Raw genomic sequence first — 17,811 nt, 5'->3', positions numbered from 1 at the left:
ACTGCTGGGAACCCCCCCTTGGCCTCCCCTTTCAGTGAGCATGTACTGTGGTGGTATTTCATGTTGCCACATACGCACGCTGATCGCTGTCTGTGACGACTACGTGTAGAATTACACGGTTTCGCATTGAAACAGTCGCCTTTATTACTTCCACAACGACTTGGCCTGTTGCCAAAGTCACCTACTAGTTAAGTAACATTTGAATTTTGAAATCCACTGCGATATACTGAGCGACGAGTCAACGGAGACTGAACAGTAAAGTAAGCTAGGGTAGGTGGAATAGTTCATTCAGTCCTGATCGTCGAGTACCATTTTGTGCCTCGGGCACAAGTTGACGGGTCAACAACAACCTACATTTGGTATTGACTCAACTCGTTTAGAGCTCGGGATACACGTTCGCTACATCGAAGCTCATGAGCTGAACTAACAGGCCCAATCGTTCAACTCAGCGCAACCGGTCCTGCTCAACTCTGTGACTCCAGCTCGGCCAATCAGGAGCCCGCGAGCTCTCTGGCGACTGGACCTGACTGATGGATTCAACAGCTGGAGGCGCCTCATCGGCATCTCCCGCCCAGCAACAATCCGGGCATCGTGAGGAGCTTCACATGTCGGATCGGTTGCACATGTCGCCACAAGACTACGCTCCGCGCATCAAGGTCGAGCAAGCTCACCCGCCCGCGACAGCGGCCAGCGTCGCCCGCACGCATCCACTTCCGCATACCCACGCCCACTACCAGCCAAGTAGCGCTGTACCCAACATCCTTCAGCCTGGCGGCCTGACAGCGAGACCTCCGGCTGTATCTGCAAACACAGCGCCGGCTCTGCCCACCGCCCAGCCAGACGAACGAGAGCATTCGCGACCGTCCCTCAGCATGTCGCATTCCTACTCTCGATCCAGCCCCTCGGGCGGCTACGACTCCGCGAGCGCTTACCAGCCATACACTCCGACGACGCCAGGTGGCTCGGCGTCCATGACCTCGCAATTCATGTCGCCCTCCGACGTCAGCTCCAAATATGGCTCATCGAGCGGCACGAGGCAATTTTCAAACACCCCTCTTGGCCTGGCCGACATTCGACCACGGGCCGACTCGAGCATGTCAGATGGCGCCCCGGGAACACTGGGTTATGATCTTGCGCACGCGCAGGCTGGGACGAGCAACTACATGGCTCCATGGCCCATCTATGCGTTCGATTGGTGCAAATGGCGACCACAGGGGAACAGCGCGGGCAAGCTGGCGGTGGGCAGTTACCTGGAAGATGGTCACAACTTCATTCAGATCCTCGATAGCCACGCCACGACAACACCACAAGATGTATACGCCCCAGGAAACTCCAAGTACACTCTCGAATTCAACAAAATTGCAGAGGCGACGCATTCTTACCCGGTCACGAGGCTCTTGTGGGAGCCGCCCTCGTCGCAGAAGCAGTCGACAGACCTCTTAGCAACCTCGGGGGACCATCTCCGGCTGTGGTCGTTGCCTTCAGAGACACCCGCTACTCCGGGGAGCAACATCAGCCGGAGAGGGCAAGATGGACCAGCTACGAAACTGACACCCCTGGCACTGCTCTCCAATTCGAAGACCCCCGATCACACTGCGCCATTGACTTCTCTGGACTGGAACACCATGAACCCAGCACTCATTATCACGTCTAGCATTGACACTACCTGCACCATCTGGGATATTCCGTCTCTGACAGCAAAGACCCAACTCATTGCTCACGACAAGGAGGTGTACGACGTCCGCTTCTGCGCGAATACGGTGGATGTTTTCGTCAGCTGTGGTCAGGATGGCAGTGTGCGCATGTTCGACCTTCGAAGCCTTGAACACTCGACCATTATTTATGAGCCGACAGGCAAGGATGACAGAGGTGAATATCTTGATTCCCAAAGAAGAGCTGCTCTAACCTATTCAGTTGATACGCCATCTCGCGCTAGCCCAACGGCTGCCCAGCAGTCGGGCTCCAACCCACCCCCTCTGCTACGCCTCGCAACGTCTCCCCATGATACCCACCTCCTTGCTACCTTTGCTCAAGACTCAAACACCATCCGCATACTCGACGCCCGACAACCTGGCCAGGCGCTGCTTGAGCTGCGCGGCCACGGCGGTGCGGTCAACAGTCTAGATTGGTCACCACTGCGACGAGGCCTTCTTGCGTCCGGAGGAGATGATTGCCAAGTTCTGCTTTGGGATCTGTTGAGCGCTAGCTCAAGTACACCTGCAGCACCGCCTGCCAACGGGGCGCAAGACAGCAGCAGGTCGCCCATTGCCGGCTGGGAATGCGATTACGAGGTTGGAAACTTGGCCTGGGCTCCTCACCTTCAGACCGGGGAATATGGCGAATGGCTCGGTGTGAGCGGCGGCCGCGGCATCTGGGGCACTCGCGTCTCCTAGCGAGAAGGAGTACTCGCTGTGACGGGTTCGTATTGAAAATAGTTGCACACGTAGATGATGAAGATGAAGATGTGGACGTTAGATGGACATATGGGGCGGCGTTGGCGAGCATCATTTCTAGGTTCAAAATTTCACATTTATAGCCGCGATCTTGTCTCGTCTTCGCTCATCTTAATGACAGCCTTGCCGGATATCTTGCGGGATGAAAGGTCATGCAACGCTTGGGGGACGGTCTCCAAGCCCTCGTAGATCTTGGACACTGTCGGTTGAACCTGCCCGGACGCGATGAGCGGGCCAAGACCAGACCATATGCGCTTCTTTTCCTGAGGATCTCGCCGCAGGGTTTCTCCATAGCGCTGGATCTTGTTAACGACGATGCAGGGCGATCATACACGGGCACTCACATATCCGATCAAGGAAACTTGTTTCAGCAAGACCCTGTTCATTGCGATTTTCTCCATGTTGCCTTCTCGTCCCGCGAATCCTACGATCAGCAACTTGCCTTGGAATGCGATACATTTGAGGCTCAGATCCACGAGGCCCACTGGGTCGAATATCACATCGACACCAGCCCCATCAGTTGCTTTGAGTACATGTTGTGGCCAGGACTTGTCGTTATAATCAAAGCAATGGATGGCCCCGTATGACTTGGCATAGTCGCATTTCGAGGACGATCCCGCGGTCCCCAGAACTGTATATCCCAACGCAACACCGAGTTGAACAGCCATAACACCCAGGCCACCGGCGGCCGAGTGCACGAGCAAGGTTGCGCCCTTCTTGGGAGCACCGGCTAATAGCAAAGCCCCGTAGGAGACGGGCAGAGTGGCCCCCAAGCCAGCGGCGTCAGTGGGCTTCCATCCTTGAGGCACCCTATCCAACTGCTCGGCATCCGAGAGGCTGACCGTGATGTATTCTGCGTAGGAGCCAGTTTTATGGCCGAACACCTCGTCCCCTGGCTGAAATGGTGAATTCGATGGAGCAGACACGACTTCACCTGCGAACTCAAGCCCAAGAGTGAAGGGTGGCCGAACCAAAGAGCGGTTGTTCTGGTGCTTGCCGCGGGCCTGTATCGTCAGACGGCCAATCCTACCAAGGAGAGAAACATACATACGTAGAGAGTGTCCACGAAATTGACACCCGCAGCTATGATCTTGATGAGAAGTTCATCGTTGTTTGGCTGTGGAAATGGCACAGTGCTCACGGTCACTTCGGAGACGGAGTCGAGAAACCGGCTGATGAGGACACTTTTCATTTTGGAACCAGACCCTGTTTAGCAGAGTACTATTTCGTGGAGAGTTTACATGAGGATAATGTCCAACCCGGATATCGATCACGTATTGACGCTTGCCGAGGGAAGTGCTCCAAGCGGCTGTCCATAGCCAGCCAGCAGCTGGTGGAGGGGTCCGTGCACAACCCAAGCACATGTAGTGCAACCTGCACAACGCGCTACGTAATTTGTGCAACAGCTGCGGTCGCGTTGCCGAAGTTCACCCGCCCGAGCTCGAAACTTTGGCTTCTTTGTACGTCGCGCTCGAGCTACATCCGGTTCCTTTCTTTCCTCCTTCATCAATTTCAGCTGCTCGCCAGGCTTCTACAATGGCGTCTCTTGACCACAACCGCTCCGACGAATCGGATGAGGAGGACTTCAACCCAGCGCCGGCTGACGTGTCCGACGAGGAACCCGATCAGGAGAGCAAAGACGTGAAGAGGGCGCGCAGCCCCGATGGCGAAGAGGCTGATGCGCCAGACTCCAATGCACAGCCTTTAGAAGAGAACGACGAAGACGAGGAGGACGAAGAGGATGATGCGCCTGCGCGCGGAGGCGATGACGATGAGGAAGATGATGAGGAAGATGAAGACGACGAGGATGAAGACGTTCAGCAGGTAACACACCTTGAACGATCGGTAATGGCGCGCCTCTGACATCAGTAGGGCCATCGGCGCAAACGTCGTCGCGACAAGCGAAACGCATTCTTCGATATCGAGGCCGAGGTCGACGACGAGGACGAAGGCGAGGATGACGAGAAGGACGGCGAAGAGATCGAAGACTTTATCGACAATGCGCACCCCGATGACGTGGCCGACAGTGGCGGTATGGAAGATGACAGACGACACCGCGAGCTCGATCGCAGGAGGGAGATGGAGCAGAGTCTCGACGCGGAAAAGCAGGCCGAGATCCTCAGGCAGCGCTACGGCAATCGCAGATCGGCCAAGGGGCTGGCAGATTCAGCAGTCACGCCGAAGAGGCTTTTGCTGCCCAGTGTTGACGACCCTAGCATTTGGGGCGTTCGCTGCAAGGAGGGAAAAGAGAGGGAGGTGGTGTACTCGATCCAGAAGCGCATTGAAGAGCGCATCGGCACCAAGGAAGAGCTCGCAATCACCTCGGCCTTTGAACGCGGCGGCGTGGATTCTATAATGAAGGGTCTCATTTACGTCGAAGCCCAGAGGTCTACGGACGTGATCAAGGCACTGGACGGCATGCTCAACGTGTATCCCCGAACCAAGATGATCTTGGTGGAGATTAAGGATATGCCCGAGCTGTTCCGAGTCAGCAAGACCCCGAATCTGGAGCCTGATGCGTGGGTTCGTCTCAAGAAGCCCGCCAAACATGCCGGTGATCTGGCCCAGGTCATCGACGTGACCGAGAATGGACTTGAGGCGCGTGTCCGATTCATCCCGCGACTGGACTATGGCGTGAGAGACGAGCTGATCAGCAACGACGGCAAGAGGAAGAGGCCTGGGATGCCGGGACCTCGCCCACCCCAGCGACTCTTCAGTGAGGTGGAAGCGCGTCGCAGACACCCGCGCAACATTCAAGGCAACCCCACGACCAACACCTGGACCTACATGGGCGAAGAGTTTGAAAGGGGCTTCCAGGTCAAGGATATCAAAATCCAGCAGCTCGTGGTTCGGGACGTGGCCCCATCGTTGGAGGAGGTCTCGCGATTCACCTCTGGCGCCGAGGACGGTACCGAAAATCTGGACCTCAAGGCTCTGGCAGCCAGTTTGAAGGATAACAACAATCTCGTGACCTACCTTCCCGGCGATGTCATCGAAGTATACGCTGGAGAGCAAAAGGGCGTGGTAGGCAAAGCGACCAACGTGCAGGGTGATATTGTCACCATCTCGGTCACAGAGGGCGATCTTGCAGGTCAAACGATCGAAGTGCCCACCAAGGGCCTGCGCAAGCGATTTAGCGTCGGTGACCACGTCAAGGTCATTGGCGGCAAATTCCGCGACGAGGTCGGCACAGTCGTGAAGATTTCAGAGGATCGTGTGACAATCCTGACAGACCACACTAACACTGAGGTAACTGTGTTCAGCAAGGATCTCCGAGAGGCGAGTGACATGGGCGGCCAAGGGTCCCTGGGTCAGTACAGCTTGCACGATCTGGTGCAGCTGGATCCCACCACCGTGGGCTGCGTTGTCAAGGTGGACAGGGAATCTCTGGTGGTGCTGGACCAGCACGGTGCTACCCGACAGGTGATGCCTTCACAGATCTCCAACAAGCTTCCTCAGCGAAAAACAGCCGTGGCAGCCGATCGCAACGGTGCCGAGATCCGCTTGGACGATGTTGTCAAGGAGGCTGTTGGCATGCAGCGCCAGGGCAAGATCATTCACATTCATCGTTCTTATGTGTTTTTGCACACGAACGAGACGACCGAGAACTCTGGTGTCTTTGTCACCAAGGCAAGTGTCGTCAACACCATTGCAGCCAAGGGTGGACGTCTGAACAACGCCTCCGCTGGGCCTGACCTGACGCAAATGAACCCAGCACTGAGGCGAAACACGAACGAGCAACCGCAGAAGCCCGTGCAAAAGAGCTTTGGCAAGGATCGTTTGATTGACCAGACGGTTGTTGTCAAGAAGGGCTCCTACAAGGGGTTGCTGGGTATCGTCAAGGACACCACGGACACCCACGCGCGGGTCGAGCTCCACACCAAGAGCAAGATCATCACGGTGGACAAGAACCATTTGAATGTCAAGGACAAGAAGACAGGGCAGACGATTGATATCAACAGCAGAGGTCGTGGTGGACCGCCTGGGGGCTACAGCGGCAGCCGTGTGCCCGGATACCAGCAGTCGGGTGGCCGGACGCCAATGGCAAACTGGGGTTCCAGAAGTAAGTGTTCAAACTGTGCAACATCAATCTATCTCTGTACTGACTGGTCATCTAGCTCCTGCTCTTGGTGGTGGCAGCCGAACGCCAGCATGGAAGGCCGACTCTGGTGGTTCCCGCACTCCTGCGTGGGCCATGGGCGATGGCAGCCGCACTGTCAACCCCTATGACGGCAGCCGGACGGCGTACGGAGGTTCAGGATCACGCACGCCAGCCTGGCAACCGGGTGGCCGCACGCCTGCGCCTGGGGATGCCTTTGGTGCTGGGTCGAGGACACCTGCTTATGGTGGCGGCGACTCCTGGGGCTCGAAAACACCAGCCTACTCGGCACCCACGCCTGGTGTCTCCGCTACGGATCCCTGGGGCTACACGCCAGGAGCAACAGGGTCAGCGTATGACGCGCCCACGCCTGGAGCGGGCCTCACGGCTCCCAGTGGTGGTGCCCTGAGTGCGCCTACGCCAGGAGGCTACGGTAGTGCCGCAACTCCTGCTGCCGGCGCGCCCACACCCGCTGGTGCTTGGCAGGGAGGATGGGGTGCCGCTGATACTGCGCCCACCCCGGCGGCGAGTGCTCCCACACCTGGTGGCTATGGAGTTGCGCCGACTCCAGGTGCTGGTCCTACGTATGACGACGATGACTGAAGGACGTTCTCGTGAGTATCAATGTGGTTGTGCAGGGTCTGCTTTTTGGGCATCTATGGCGTTTAGGAGGGGTCTGTACAATAAATCAAAGGCTCGGTAATGAAGGAAGTGAAATCTGGTTCCATCTATTCGCTTAGTCGAGCTCATCTTGATCCGCAGCTGTGGTACTACTATCTTGGTGCTGTTGATGTTGAAGTGAGTGACACGGCGTTCGCGCGCTCCAGTGCCGAACTCCGGAGCCTTCAAATCCTACACCTAAAGACGCGCGCTGCCTTGCCTTTTCCACGTCGACCGCAACATCGTCATCATCATGAATCCTGCACCAGCACCACGAGCACTCATATGCAGAGGTCTCGGGGCCCTGCGAAACAGCACGCGATGCTACGCCACCGTCAAGAATATGTCGCCGCAGGCCCGGGCAGCAGCCCGAGCGGCGCAAGCCTACAAGGCGCAAAAGAGCCAACCGGACGAGGAGTACGACGACATTGCAGCGCGCGCTCCCCTCAAAAAGCCGTCGACATCGGGCCTGGGGATTCCTAGTGCTGTCCCCTCGTCTTCCAAGAAGCCGAATCTTTCTCCACGATCGTCACGCGACCGACCGGACGCCGCCACGACGGATGCTCAGGCCACGATGGGAGAAGCCGCAGCACTCGCGGAGCGGCGCGAAGCCCAGCTTCGATACGTCCGGCTCCAGCGAATCAAGGCTGAGGAGCAGGCGAGGGGGCTGGCGACCGGGGAGAAGACATATGACCAGCGATACAAGGAGCTGAGCAGGAGGTGGTTGGGCGGCATGGTCGGGCTGCCGCTGCTGTTGGTGACGAGCTACTATCTCTTTGACCGATGTGAGTTCTCGGCTTATGCTTCTGTCGAGTTTTCTGCATAGGAGCTGCGATGGCTATGAACGTGGGCTGACTGGAGGACAGTGTTTTTGGGGGGCGAAGCCAAGCCTATACCCAAGTATGGCGACGATGACTAGACTAAGGATGCTGTTGGAAGCGAAAGTCTTGTATTACCTGTAATCATTTACTTGGAATGGACGTCGACACGCGAAACGCAAGATAGGTCCTCCAGCGATGTTACCGACTGGTGCGTTCATCGGGTCTGCGCAGTCCATAATGTAGGGGCATGTATCATATATCTGCATACGCACTTGTATGAATGAGAGCGAGCCGTCGTGCGGCACAATGCAATGCTTGGCCAACGCTGTGAGTGCATCTGTGATAAGGAGGGTGGGCACGATGTGCAGCACCTCCTGCTGATTGCGTCCGACGGCGTCCGTATGTTCTCCACGAGGGGCAGAGCACAACCTCATCTCACTCGTCGACACGAGCCTCACCACGGCGAGGCCGTTCCACAAGTTCCCCTCACGGTCGAACGCCTCGCGAAATTCTTCTTCTTGCAATTGCACCATCTGTCCTCTCTCTTCCAACATAGGTACACGACGAAGTTGATTCACAGCGAAAAACACAATGGCACAGGAATACCCGCGACCCGACTTTCAGCGCAACCCGCTGCGCTGGCAATCGCTCAATGGGCCCTGGGACTTTATCTTTGACGACGACGACGTTGGCCTCGCGGCCAAGTGGCACCAGAGCGGCCTGCCGGCCTCTGTCAGCGTCTCCGCCAAGGAGGCCAACGCCGACGACGTCAGCTCCTCCTCTCAAGCCGAGAGCATCACCCAGAAGATCGCCTCGGGGACCCAGGAGCTGATCAAGGGCAACGTCCTCGCCAGCACCACCACGGAGCACCAGAAGCGCAAGATCGAGGTGCCTTTTGTCTTCCAGTCGCCCGCCAGCGGCATCAACGAGCGTGGCGTGCATGAGGTCCTCTGGTACGAGCGTTCCATCGAGGACCTGCGCGAGAGCCAGAGTGACAGGCTGGTCCTGCGCTTCGGGGCGGTCGACTACGTCGCCAAGGTGTGGGTGAACGGCCAGCTCGTGGGAGGTCATCGCGGCGGCCACGTCCCTTTTGAGATTGACGTCTCGGACGCCGTCGCGCACGGACAGCCCTCGAGGCTCACGGTGCGGGTGTACGACTCTGCATATGACTTGACGCAGCCGCGAGGCAAGCAGTACTGGGGCGCCAAGCCTGAGAGCATCTTCTACACGCCCAGCGGTGGTATTTGGCAGAATGTCTGGTTGGAGGTGGTGCCACCAGCCAGGATCGCAGATTCCTCGCATGGCACCGTCATCCGATCCAACGACATTGCGTCCGGCAAACTTCACAGCAACGTCGCCATCACGGGGCGCCGAGCCGGGCAGAAGCTGGGCGTCGAGATGGCAGCCAGCTTCCACGGCGTCGAGGTGGGCAAGTCCGAGCTCGTGCACCTCGCCCGCGACAGCGACTCGGCCTCTGTAGATCTGAGTCTTCGTCTGTCCAAGGAGAAGATCAACCTCCTTACGGCCGAGGTGCAAAAGGGGCTGGACGACCCCTTTGTCTGGCGCGACGGGCTGGCCCTCTGGTCCCCTGAGCATCCCCACCTCTACGACCTGACCATCCGACTCGTGGACACCACCAATAGCAATGTGCTCGATGCCGTGGAGACGACGACAGGCATGCGCTCCCTCAACTGGAACACGGGAGACGGGACCTTCCGGCTCAACGACAAGCCCTACTTCCAAGCGCTGTGCTTGGACCAGGGCTACTGGAAGGACACGTTCATGACGCCTCCATCACCGGCCGCCCTGCGCACCGACGTCGAGCTCGGCAAGCGCATGGGCTTCAACGGCTGCCGCAAGCATCAAAAGGTCGAGGACCCCCTCTTCTACTACTGGGCCGACAAACTGGGCTACCTCGTCTGGGGCGAGATGGCCAACGCCTACCAGTTCAGCAGCGAGTACGTCGAGCGGTACAACCAGGAGTGGGAGGAGGCCGTCAAGCTGGTTATTAACCGACCGTGCGTCGTCACTTGGACCCCCGTCAACGAATCCTGGGGCTACACCGACCTCAAGAACGATGCCACACAGCGCAACCACATCCGCCAGCTGTACTACGCGACCAAGACCCTAGACCCCACCAGGAGCATCAACGACAACTGCGGCTGGGAGCACGTACTGACGGACCTGACGACCTTCCACGACTACGCGGACGGGCCGGAGCTGGAGAAGACCTGCGCCTCGCTCAAACTGATCCTGGGCGACAAGGCCGGCCGCGATCTGTTCACCGGTGCCGTACCAGGGGACGCTGGATGCAAGCATGTCACCGGCGCGCCGGTCATGTGCACTGAGTTTGGTGGCGTCAACATCAAGCCGCAGGACGGCGGTGAGCGGGACTGGGGGTACACCACGGCCAGCGATCCGGAGGATCTGCTGCAGCGAGTGCGGAAGCTCGTCGAGGGCGTCACAAAGGGCGGACACTGCTGTACATTTGTCTACACGCAACTGTAAGTTGGGGTTTTGGGAGATCGCAGGCCAAGAGATTGCTAACAGTCACCACCAGGGCCGACATTGAGCAGGAAGCCAACGGTCTCTACTCCTTTGACCGCGAAGAGAAGCTCGACTCGAGCAAGGTCCGGGCGCTCATGAAGGAGGCCATCAAGGGTTACTATGCGAACTTGAAAGTGTGAGAAAAAAGCATGATGTCCTATCTGTGTAGATGAATTGGGGGGTTGGAGAGGAGAGTATCTATGTATCCAGGCTTTGACCCCCTTTTTGCGCCGTGCGCTGTGTGCCAAGATTGAGCATACTCGTGGGCTGAAAATGTAGCATGCTCACAAGAAAGTCCTTGAGCGACTCAAAGTAGCCGCTGTTCAATACGGAAAGGAGCGTGGCCTTTTCGGCCGCATACGCGCCCTCGCCCCGGGCCATTATGTGTGACAGTCCCGTGACCAGCGGGAACGTGGCAATGTGATGCCGGAAGAGTCCGGCGTCCGGATGTCCGAACATCCTGCTGGCGCGCGTCAGCTCGTAGAACTCGTGGTCGTCGTCGATCCTCGGGTCTGCTGCTCCGCCGAGGTTCCGACACAGCGCGTTGCAGCGCAAGGTCAAGCAGTGGTATAGCGACATGACGTGGGCGGCCGCGAGTAGATCTGCCGACAAATGTTCGGGGAGCTCTTCCACTAGATCTGCAGGGACGATTGGAAATGCGTATTGCTCGTACCAGGCAAGCAGACGGGTGATTACATTGTTCACGGCTCTTCCAAGTAGGTGTCTATACTCGGTCTTTTTTGCCTCCGACTCCCACGCCTTCATGGCCTTGACGCCCTCGAGTATACTGGGGATATCGGCAAAGATATCCAGTAGATGATCGCGCGGCGTCTTGGGATAGTACGTCCATGGGGCGGTCTTCCATATCGGTTCTGATAGGAACGTCCGCTTCTCTTGCAGCAGGGCCGTCATTGTGATCTGATGCCGCCCGGCGAGGAACAGGCGATGTGCTCTGCCGGTGGCGTATGTATCAGGTGAGTTGCTTGTGACGATGGCTGTCTCTCCGTTGCCGTGCAGGAGCCACGAGCGGGCCTGTCCCTCGTGATCCTGCTGCCCCCGTCCGAAGAAAGACTCGTAGAGGCTGAAAAGCCGGCTGGCCACAAGTTGCTGCTCCAGGTCCGGTCCCTTGGCGAATATGTCCCGCGCCGCCATGCGCAGTGCGTCCGCGTACAGCCTGCGGCTTTCGGACATCATCCAGGGTTCGCCTGTGCGTGATCGATTCGCGGTGGCCAGGGCTATGGCGAGCATTTGCTTGGCCAGGGCAGGGCTTTGTGCCGTGTGCGTCTGCATGGCATCCAGCGAGCCGCCAAAAGTAAAGGCAAACAAGCCTCTGGGGAAGACGGTCGAGTTGGGGAAGTAAGAATCCCAGAACTGGCCGATGATCCCGGCCTTGACTCCCTCATATGTCAGAGGGGACGATGGCGCGAGGCCGGCTTGGCGAGGAACCCTGCGAGGTGCGAGGAGCTGGCGGCAGCTCATATGGTTGGCTCGAGAGAGCACTTCATCGTTTGTGCTAGTGGAAGCAGTATTGTCTCCATCATCATGGTTGACATTATCTGCGCCTATCACGTCTGACTGCGTGACGGCTGGACATGGCCTCGACACGCCAGTCGATGAGACGCTGCTGCTGTCGGTTTCCAGGCTCCGTTGACAAGAAGAAGATGACAGTGAGGAAGAAGAGGGCCCGTCGATCTGGGGACCACCCGGTCTTGTGGATGTATAGCCTCCACAAGGGATACACGTTTTGCGACATTGGCCGCAGCTGGGTCGGACAAGATCGCACTGGCTGCATTAGCATGATGCCAACCAACATGACCAAGCCATGAGGATGTGTGTGCATATGAACGCGTAATTTGGTTTATTACATGGACAGCTGCAGGATGAATGGCCAAAAGAGGGCTCATCTGAGACATTCACATGTGATTATAAGCGGAGAGGATCTCTTACGCCTTTTTTCCTCCTGCGACAAGTCACACAGGCCTGGGGTCGGCCCTTGACCCCTACCGCTTTGCGAGGCGCCTGGCCCTCGGGCATGTGTATGTAGGGTTGACCTTAATGTAGTGCAATGCGCGCGGCTGATGGCTGGGATTGAAGCGGAACAGTATCGCGCTTGGTCGACGAGACGCGAGTGAAGCGGGACGCGGGAGTCGCGGGACGCGAAGACGCCTGAGAGAGACTAAGGTAAAGAGATGTTTCGGATTGGACAGAGGACGCGCTAAACCATTCAAGGACGCGAATTCACCGCGGCCTACATATGTATGTGAGGAGGATGGACTGGGATCAATCACTGAACACGAGCATCCAAATGCGAGATGTGTTTAGGGTAGGCTGAAGATGACAACCAGGTAACTCCAGCCGACCGATTCTTCTCATGTTCGGTTCACGTTGCTCATTCCCAGTGATCAAAAAATAGTCTGCATGCTGTCTATACACGCCACTCCACTGTTTGAAACATCCCCATCCCCTCAAGGGATGATCTTGGCCTGCCGGTATCGGTCAAACGCCGTATACCACGCGGCCTTTGTGTCCACCTCTTCCTTCAGATCGCCCATCATATCGTGCTGCTTGGTCAGGTCAAGCTGACGATCGAAATCGAACATGCACATGATGAAAACAGGCTAGGACTCGCTGTCAGACTGTCTGTCAGGTCACACACGGGAAAGGAGCCACTTACGAAACCCGAGAATGAACGCTCGTTGCCGACGCGTCCCGTGACGAGGCCATGCTTCTGCTCGACCTCTCGCCACTTGTCGACATTCTCTGACAAAAAGGCCGCTGGGTCCGGTCCTGTGCCGCCCTGAGGGGGCCCGACACCCTTGAGACCAAAGTACTCGCAGATAATCGGCCACTTCTTGCTCCAGCTCGATGGCTTGGCGTTGTCCGCCGCGTTGAACCGCTGCCCACCGCTCTTCTCCGGCCTCAGACTGGCGACGATGCTCGTCTTTGCGACAATATCCTGCGACGAGTCGTTGCAGAGAATTTGGTACGACTTTTCTGAGCCTGGGAACTGCACAGCGGCCCCTTCACCGTGGATGTGCCTCTGGAGGGAGAGGTACAGCCCAAGCCACTGCGCGAGCGAGTACACATTGTTCTGGGGCACGAACCCGACAATGACATCGGGGATGACGTCGGCATATGTCCACTTCTTCCCGCGCGACAGCTCCTCCAGCTCTTCGCACTGGGCGTAGTAGAAGAGCTGGCTCTTGAACGGCTCGGGCACGGGGGGCAGGGACTCCTTCAGAGGCAAGTCTTTGCTGAAGGGGAACTGGTCCAGCAGGTGGACGCCGTACGTCTTGGTGCCCGTCGGCAGCACGACGAACTGCAGGTTGGGCGCCAGCTTCTCGGCTGCCTGGACGGCGCGCGAGAGCAGCTCCTTGTTCACGCGGCTCTCCTTCTCGCCATCCGGGTCCATGATGTACGCGAAGAAGTACACGTGTGTGATCTCCTTTATGTGCTTCACCCGCGCGAGGAGCTCCTTCTCAAGTCCAGCCTGGCCGGCATCGGTCATAATGTCGACGCCCGACACAATGTCCAGCTTTGGTGAGGCCGGCCATTGTGCTGCTTCGCGGGTGAGTGGTCGGTTGGTGAGTGCCGTGACCGAGGCGAAGGTGTCGGGTGTCGGATAGCCGTTGAGGATGAGGTTTGTGATGGCCCAGCCGGTGATGCCAGAGGCGCCTTGACCGGTCAGGGACTGAAAGACAACGTCTCTATCGGAAGCTACATGTACTCACCGAATACCAAGGCGTGGTTTGTCATGATGTGAGGCAGGCGACTGGAGGTGGTCGTTAGTCAGGGCAGGGTACGCGCGAGAAGCAGCACAACATTAAGGTTACGGCCGCAGGTGTAGTATATCAAACGCGAGCTGCCTCCAAGCTCATGTATTCTACGATATTCCATGGTCACAAGCGCAGGTCTGAGCATCCACGTCATGAGGAGGAACCCCAAATGCGCCGCGAGCCATGAGGGGTCAAGGCGGCGGACGGGTATCTTCAAGCATAAGATCCCGGGGCTATGGGACACTCTTTGCGTTCTTAGCGCCTTTTGAGGCGAGGCTTCCCTTTCCAGTCTGTATCATGTCTGACGCGAATCATGGAGGCAACTGACTCGGCAGAGACAGCGATTTACTGCTTGATCCACTGCCTACCCTAGACGCAGCTCTGGCCCCCCCTCCCCCTCCACACCAAAAAAGACAGAACCCCTGATCTTTCTCCGCATTCTGGAAAACAATATCCAAAGTCCAGAGTCGAGACTACGTCCTCTCACACTCCAAGATCGTCAATCACCCCACACAACCACCCCGTGGAAGCACCCCTGGACCCTTGGGCCTTGAGGCGGCATAGAGCACTTTGAGTCCAGGAAATGTGTATCCAAATAGGCGCCCGGAAATTGAGACGCACGCGGGCACGACCCGACTGACACGCGCTCCTCCGTCTACGGCCTGATGGATGTGGGAAACCGCAGCCAAGCGGCAGTGCCCGTGGCCGTGCGTAATTATATGGCTCTCCAGGCACAGGACAGAAGTCGGGAGAAGGGTAGACGTAGCCGAGGGGAAACATTTGACTGTATAGATACCCATTTCAACATCGTTCAGTCTTTGTCATCTCTGCCACCTACTCGCTTGATCATTCTCTAATCCTGCTTCACCTCGCTTTCACCAGACACAACAAAGGCAGACGCCATGGTACCGCACGCCGAGGAGATCACGCCCAGCGTCACCAACGCTGCCCACGCCGAGACTATCCCGGAGAATGGGCAATATCTCAAAAACGGCGTCAACGGCAACAGCGTGTCCGACTTTGCCTACCCGCCGTATGTGCCCGCCAACACACCCTACCGGCTGCTCAAGCAGTACCACTCCAAGCCATCGAAGCTGCGCGTAGCCTGCATCGGCGCTGGCGCCTCGGGACTATGTCTTGCCTACAAGATGGAGAAGATGCTGGCGGGCGGCTCGTTTGACCTCACACTGTTTGAGAAGAACCCGCACTTTGGAGGCACATGGTACGAGAACACATACCCAGGCGTAGCGTGCGACATCCCGAGCCACCTGTACACCTTCTCGTGGGATCCCAAGCCCGACTGGTCCCACTACTTTGCCTATGGACCCGAGATTCAGGGTTACTTCGAGTCGTTTGCCGAGAGACACGGGTCGAAGAAGTACATGAAGCTTAACACAAAGGTCATTGAGGCACGATGGGACGAGGACAAGGGCCTGTGGAACATTACGCTCGAGGACCAGGTCACAAAGGCCGCCTGGCAGGACTGGGCGCACGTGCTCGTCAACGGCACGGGCATCCTCAACAACTGGAAGTGGCCCGACATTGACGGCCTCCACGACTTTGCGGGCTCCAAGATGCACTCGGCCGCCTGGGATCACAGCGTCGACTTCAAGGGCAAGACGGTGGGCGTCATCGGCACTGGGTCGACCAGCGTCCAGATCGTGCCGCAGCTGCAAAAGGAAGCGGACAAGCTCAAGGTTTTCATGCGCTCGTCGACGTGGATCTCGCCCCCCTTTGGCGGCGGCGTCCTCGAATCCGACCTCCGCAAGGGCGCGCCAGATGACCAGCCAGGCCAGCGACAGTACACATTCACCGAGGAGGATAAGAAGAAGTTTGCGGAGGATCCCGCGTACCACCTTAACTTCCGAAAGAGAATCGAGGCCGAGATCAACTCCTTGTTCGGCATGTACCAACAGAACTCGGAAATGAGCAACGCGTTCCGAAAACTCATCACCGAGGAGATGCACCGACGCATGGGACCCGGCCACGAAGAGCTCAAAAAGTTCATCATCCCCAAGTGGTCGCCTGGCTGCCGGCGCATCTCCCCTGGAGACGGGTACCTCGAGGCCCTGGTGCAGCCCAACGTGGAGCCCGTCTACGGCGGCATCAAGAAAATGGTGCCCGAGGGCATCGTCAGCGAGGATGGCACGCTGCACAAGATGGACATACTCGTCTGCGCCACGGGGTTCAACGTCGCCTTTAAGCCTGCCTTTAAGCTCATCAATGGCGATGGCAAGACGATCAACGAGGACTGGGGCGAGAGCATCAACCTCTACATGGGCGTGTCGGCCCCTCGGTTCCCCAACTACTACACCATTGTCGGCCCCGGCGCGACATGGTCTTCGGGGACCCTCCTCCCGTCTATCGAGACGACGGTCGAGTATAGCGTCAAGATGATGCGCAAGATCCAGCAGGACCAGATCCGGTCGATTGCCGTCAAGCAGGAGGCCCTGGACGATATCTACGCCCACTTTGACGAGTTCCACAAGACAACCGTCTTTCAGGAGGAGTGCCGCAGTTGGTTCAAGGATGGCAAGCAGAAGAACAGGATTTACCTGTGGCCAGGGCCGGTACGTTGTGATTGCTATGAAGAAGAGAAAACATCATGTTGACTGACAATGGCAGACAATTCACTTCCTCAAGTCCATCAAGGACCCGCGCTTCGAGGACTACGACATTCGCTGGCGATACGGCAACCGCTTCGCCTTCCTCGGGCACGGCGAGGTCAAGGCGAACCAGACCAAGGATGTGCTGGGCTTGTCGACGTACGTGCGCGATGGCGATACAGAGTGGGGGGTCGAGTAATAGCGCGTGATCCATGAGTGTATATACCCGCTTGTTTTCCAACGTTAGATTGTTGCTACCCTTGCATTATTGGATCCACGTGGACTTTCCAAGAAACCGGCAACCAGCTCGTTTGTTGTTTTATCATTGATCCATGTCCTTCCGGCGGAGCCCTTTTAAGCTGTGGCGTTTGTCTAGCGTGAACCACTGCGTGTTTGGGCGGAGTGTCAATGGCCGCAAGGCTCGGGACGGCAGCGAAATACCTGGGGCGTTTCTGGTGTCGTAGTCTAGCATTGGAAAGAGTCGTGCTGGGAGGGTGGAGGTCCCGATTCCGAGTCATGGGGATGGAAATGCGGGGGAAAAAAATGGGGAAGCGAGGCTAGTCTGGGGTGGACCCATTATCTCGTGGGTTCCCTGCAGGCTCGCCGCTCGCGTCGATGAGGACAATACGGATTGTCGAGTCTGGACTCTGGAAACGGGGGATCCATGGCAGAGAGCGATTATTAGCTGGCTCTTCTGAACACTCAGCGTTCGCTGCGCATGGGTGACATTTAAGTCTGTAAGCCCAATCCAAGTTCATGTTGAAGGATTGCACAAGAAACGCTATTCACGTCGGATAATTAGCCCCTGTCCTGTCATTGGACCCCTGGTACGCTACTCGCAGGGCAAAG

The 17,811-nt window shown here is 57.6% G+C and overlaps 8 protein-coding genes across 8 annotated transcripts; 5 read left to right on the top strand and 3 right to left on the bottom strand.

Annotated features, from left to right (window-relative positions):
- Positions 1-605: 605 nt before the first annotated feature.
- On the top strand, positions 606-2,393 carry F5Z01DRAFT_670084 (WD domain-containing protein; the record flags this gene model as incomplete). The annotated part of the gene is made up of 2 exons (XM_046264509.1): positions 606-1,869; positions 1,915-2,393. 2 exons carry the CDS (start codon positions 606-608, stop codon positions 2,391-2,393), a joined length of 1,743 nt encoding a protein of 580 aa, XP_046122287.1.
- A 137-nt stretch (positions 2,394-2,530) lies between these two features.
- On the bottom strand, positions 2,531-3,817 carry F5Z01DRAFT_732991 (quinone oxidoreductase; the record flags this gene model as incomplete). Its single annotated transcript, XM_046266731.1, has 3 exons — positions 3,505-3,817; positions 2,798-3,457; positions 2,531-2,749 (listed from the first exon to the last, which is right to left on the bottom strand). The coding sequence occupies exons 1-3, from the start codon at positions 3,643-3,645 to the stop codon at positions 2,531-2,533; spliced, it is 1,020 nt and encodes a 339-aa protein (XP_046122286.1). The 5' UTR covers positions 3,646-3,817.
- Positions 3,818-3,989: 172 nt separating this feature from the next.
- F5Z01DRAFT_741074 (transcription initiation protein spt5) lies at positions 3,990-7,408 on the top strand (the record flags this gene model as incomplete). The annotated part of the gene is made up of 3 exons (XM_046266855.1): positions 3,990-4,298; positions 4,326-6,516; positions 6,572-7,408. 3 exons carry the CDS (start codon positions 3,990-3,992, stop codon positions 7,153-7,155), a joined length of 3,084 nt encoding a protein of 1,027 aa, XP_046122285.1. The 3' UTR covers positions 7,156-7,408.
- Positions 7,075-8,378, top strand: F5Z01DRAFT_194190 (uncharacterized protein). The gene is made up of 2 exons (XM_046258022.1): positions 7,075-7,997; positions 8,079-8,378. The coding sequence occupies exons 1-2, from the start codon at positions 7,466-7,468 to the stop codon at positions 8,129-8,131; spliced, it is 585 nt and encodes a 194-aa protein (XP_046122284.1). The 5' UTR covers positions 7,075-7,465; the 3' UTR covers positions 8,132-8,378.
- On the top strand, positions 8,332-10,749 carry F5Z01DRAFT_194221 (family 2 glycoside hydrolase). Its single transcript, XM_046258023.1, has 2 exons — positions 8,332-10,537; positions 10,594-10,749. The coding sequence occupies exons 1-2, from the start codon at positions 8,625-8,627 to the stop codon at positions 10,718-10,720; spliced, it is 2,040 nt and encodes a 679-aa protein (XP_046122283.1). The 5' UTR covers positions 8,332-8,624; the 3' UTR covers positions 10,721-10,749.
- A 29-nt stretch (positions 10,750-10,778) lies between these two features.
- Positions 10,779-12,059, bottom strand: F5Z01DRAFT_670079 (uncharacterized protein; the record flags this gene model as incomplete). The annotated part of the gene is made up of 1 exon (XM_046264508.1): positions 10,779-12,059. One exon carries the CDS (start codon positions 12,057-12,059, stop codon positions 10,779-10,781), a length of 1,281 nt encoding a protein of 426 aa, XP_046122282.1.
- A 908-nt stretch (positions 12,060-12,967) lies between these two features.
- Positions 12,968-14,587, bottom strand: F5Z01DRAFT_643059 (uncharacterized protein). The gene has a single exon (XM_046262690.1). It carries the CDS (start codon positions 14,086-14,088, stop codon positions 13,150-13,152), a length of 939 nt encoding a protein of 312 aa, XP_046122281.1. The 5' UTR covers positions 14,089-14,587; the 3' UTR covers positions 12,968-13,149.
- Positions 14,588-14,994: 407 nt separating this feature from the next.
- Positions 14,995-17,190, top strand: F5Z01DRAFT_689675 (uncharacterized protein). The gene is made up of 2 exons (XM_046266087.1): positions 14,995-16,926; positions 16,982-17,190. The coding sequence occupies exons 1-2, from the start codon at positions 15,259-15,261 to the stop codon at positions 17,159-17,161; spliced, it is 1,848 nt and encodes a 615-aa protein (XP_046122280.1). The 5' UTR covers positions 14,995-15,258; the 3' UTR covers positions 17,162-17,190.
- The last annotated feature ends 621 nt before the right edge of the window (positions 17,191-17,811 follow it).

This window comes from Emericellopsis atlantica (assembly GCF_019669845.1).
Source record: "Emericellopsis atlantica unplaced genomic scaffold F5Z01scaffold_2, whole genome shotgun sequence".
NCBI classification, from domain to species: domain Eukaryota; kingdom Fungi; phylum Ascomycota; class Sordariomycetes; order Hypocreales; family Bionectriaceae; genus Emericellopsis; species Emericellopsis atlantica.
The sequence above is the reverse complement of the archived record's forward strand: the minus strand, read 5'-3'. Positions and strand labels throughout refer to the sequence as shown.

Coding starts and splice junctions, on each gene's coding strand:
- F5Z01DRAFT_194221 (XM_046258023.1), top strand. CDS start 8,625: ATGGCACAGGAATACCCGCGACCCGACTTTCAGCGCAACCCGCTGCGC. Junction 10,538..10,593: donor ACATTTGTCTACACGCAACT/GTAAGTTGGGGT, acceptor AGTCACCACCAG/GGCCGACATTGAGCAGGAAG.
- F5Z01DRAFT_689675 (XM_046266087.1), top strand. CDS start 15,259: ATGGTACCGCACGCCGAGGAGATCACGCCCAGCGTCACCAACGCTGCC. Junction 16,927..16,981: donor TTTACCTGTGGCCAGGGCCG/GTACGTTGTGAT, acceptor TGACAATGGCAG/ACAATTCACTTCCTCAAGTC.
- F5Z01DRAFT_194190 (XM_046258022.1), top strand. CDS start 7,466: ATGAATCCTGCACCAGCACCACGAGCACTCATATGCAGAGGTCTCGGG. Junction 7,998..8,078: donor CTACTATCTCTTTGACCGAT/GTGAGTTCTCGG, acceptor ACTGGAGGACAG/TGTTTTTGGGGGGCGAAGCC.
- F5Z01DRAFT_643059 (XM_046262690.1), bottom strand. CDS start 14,088: ATGACCGATGCCGGCCAGGCTGGACTTGAGAAGGAGCTCCTCGCGCGG.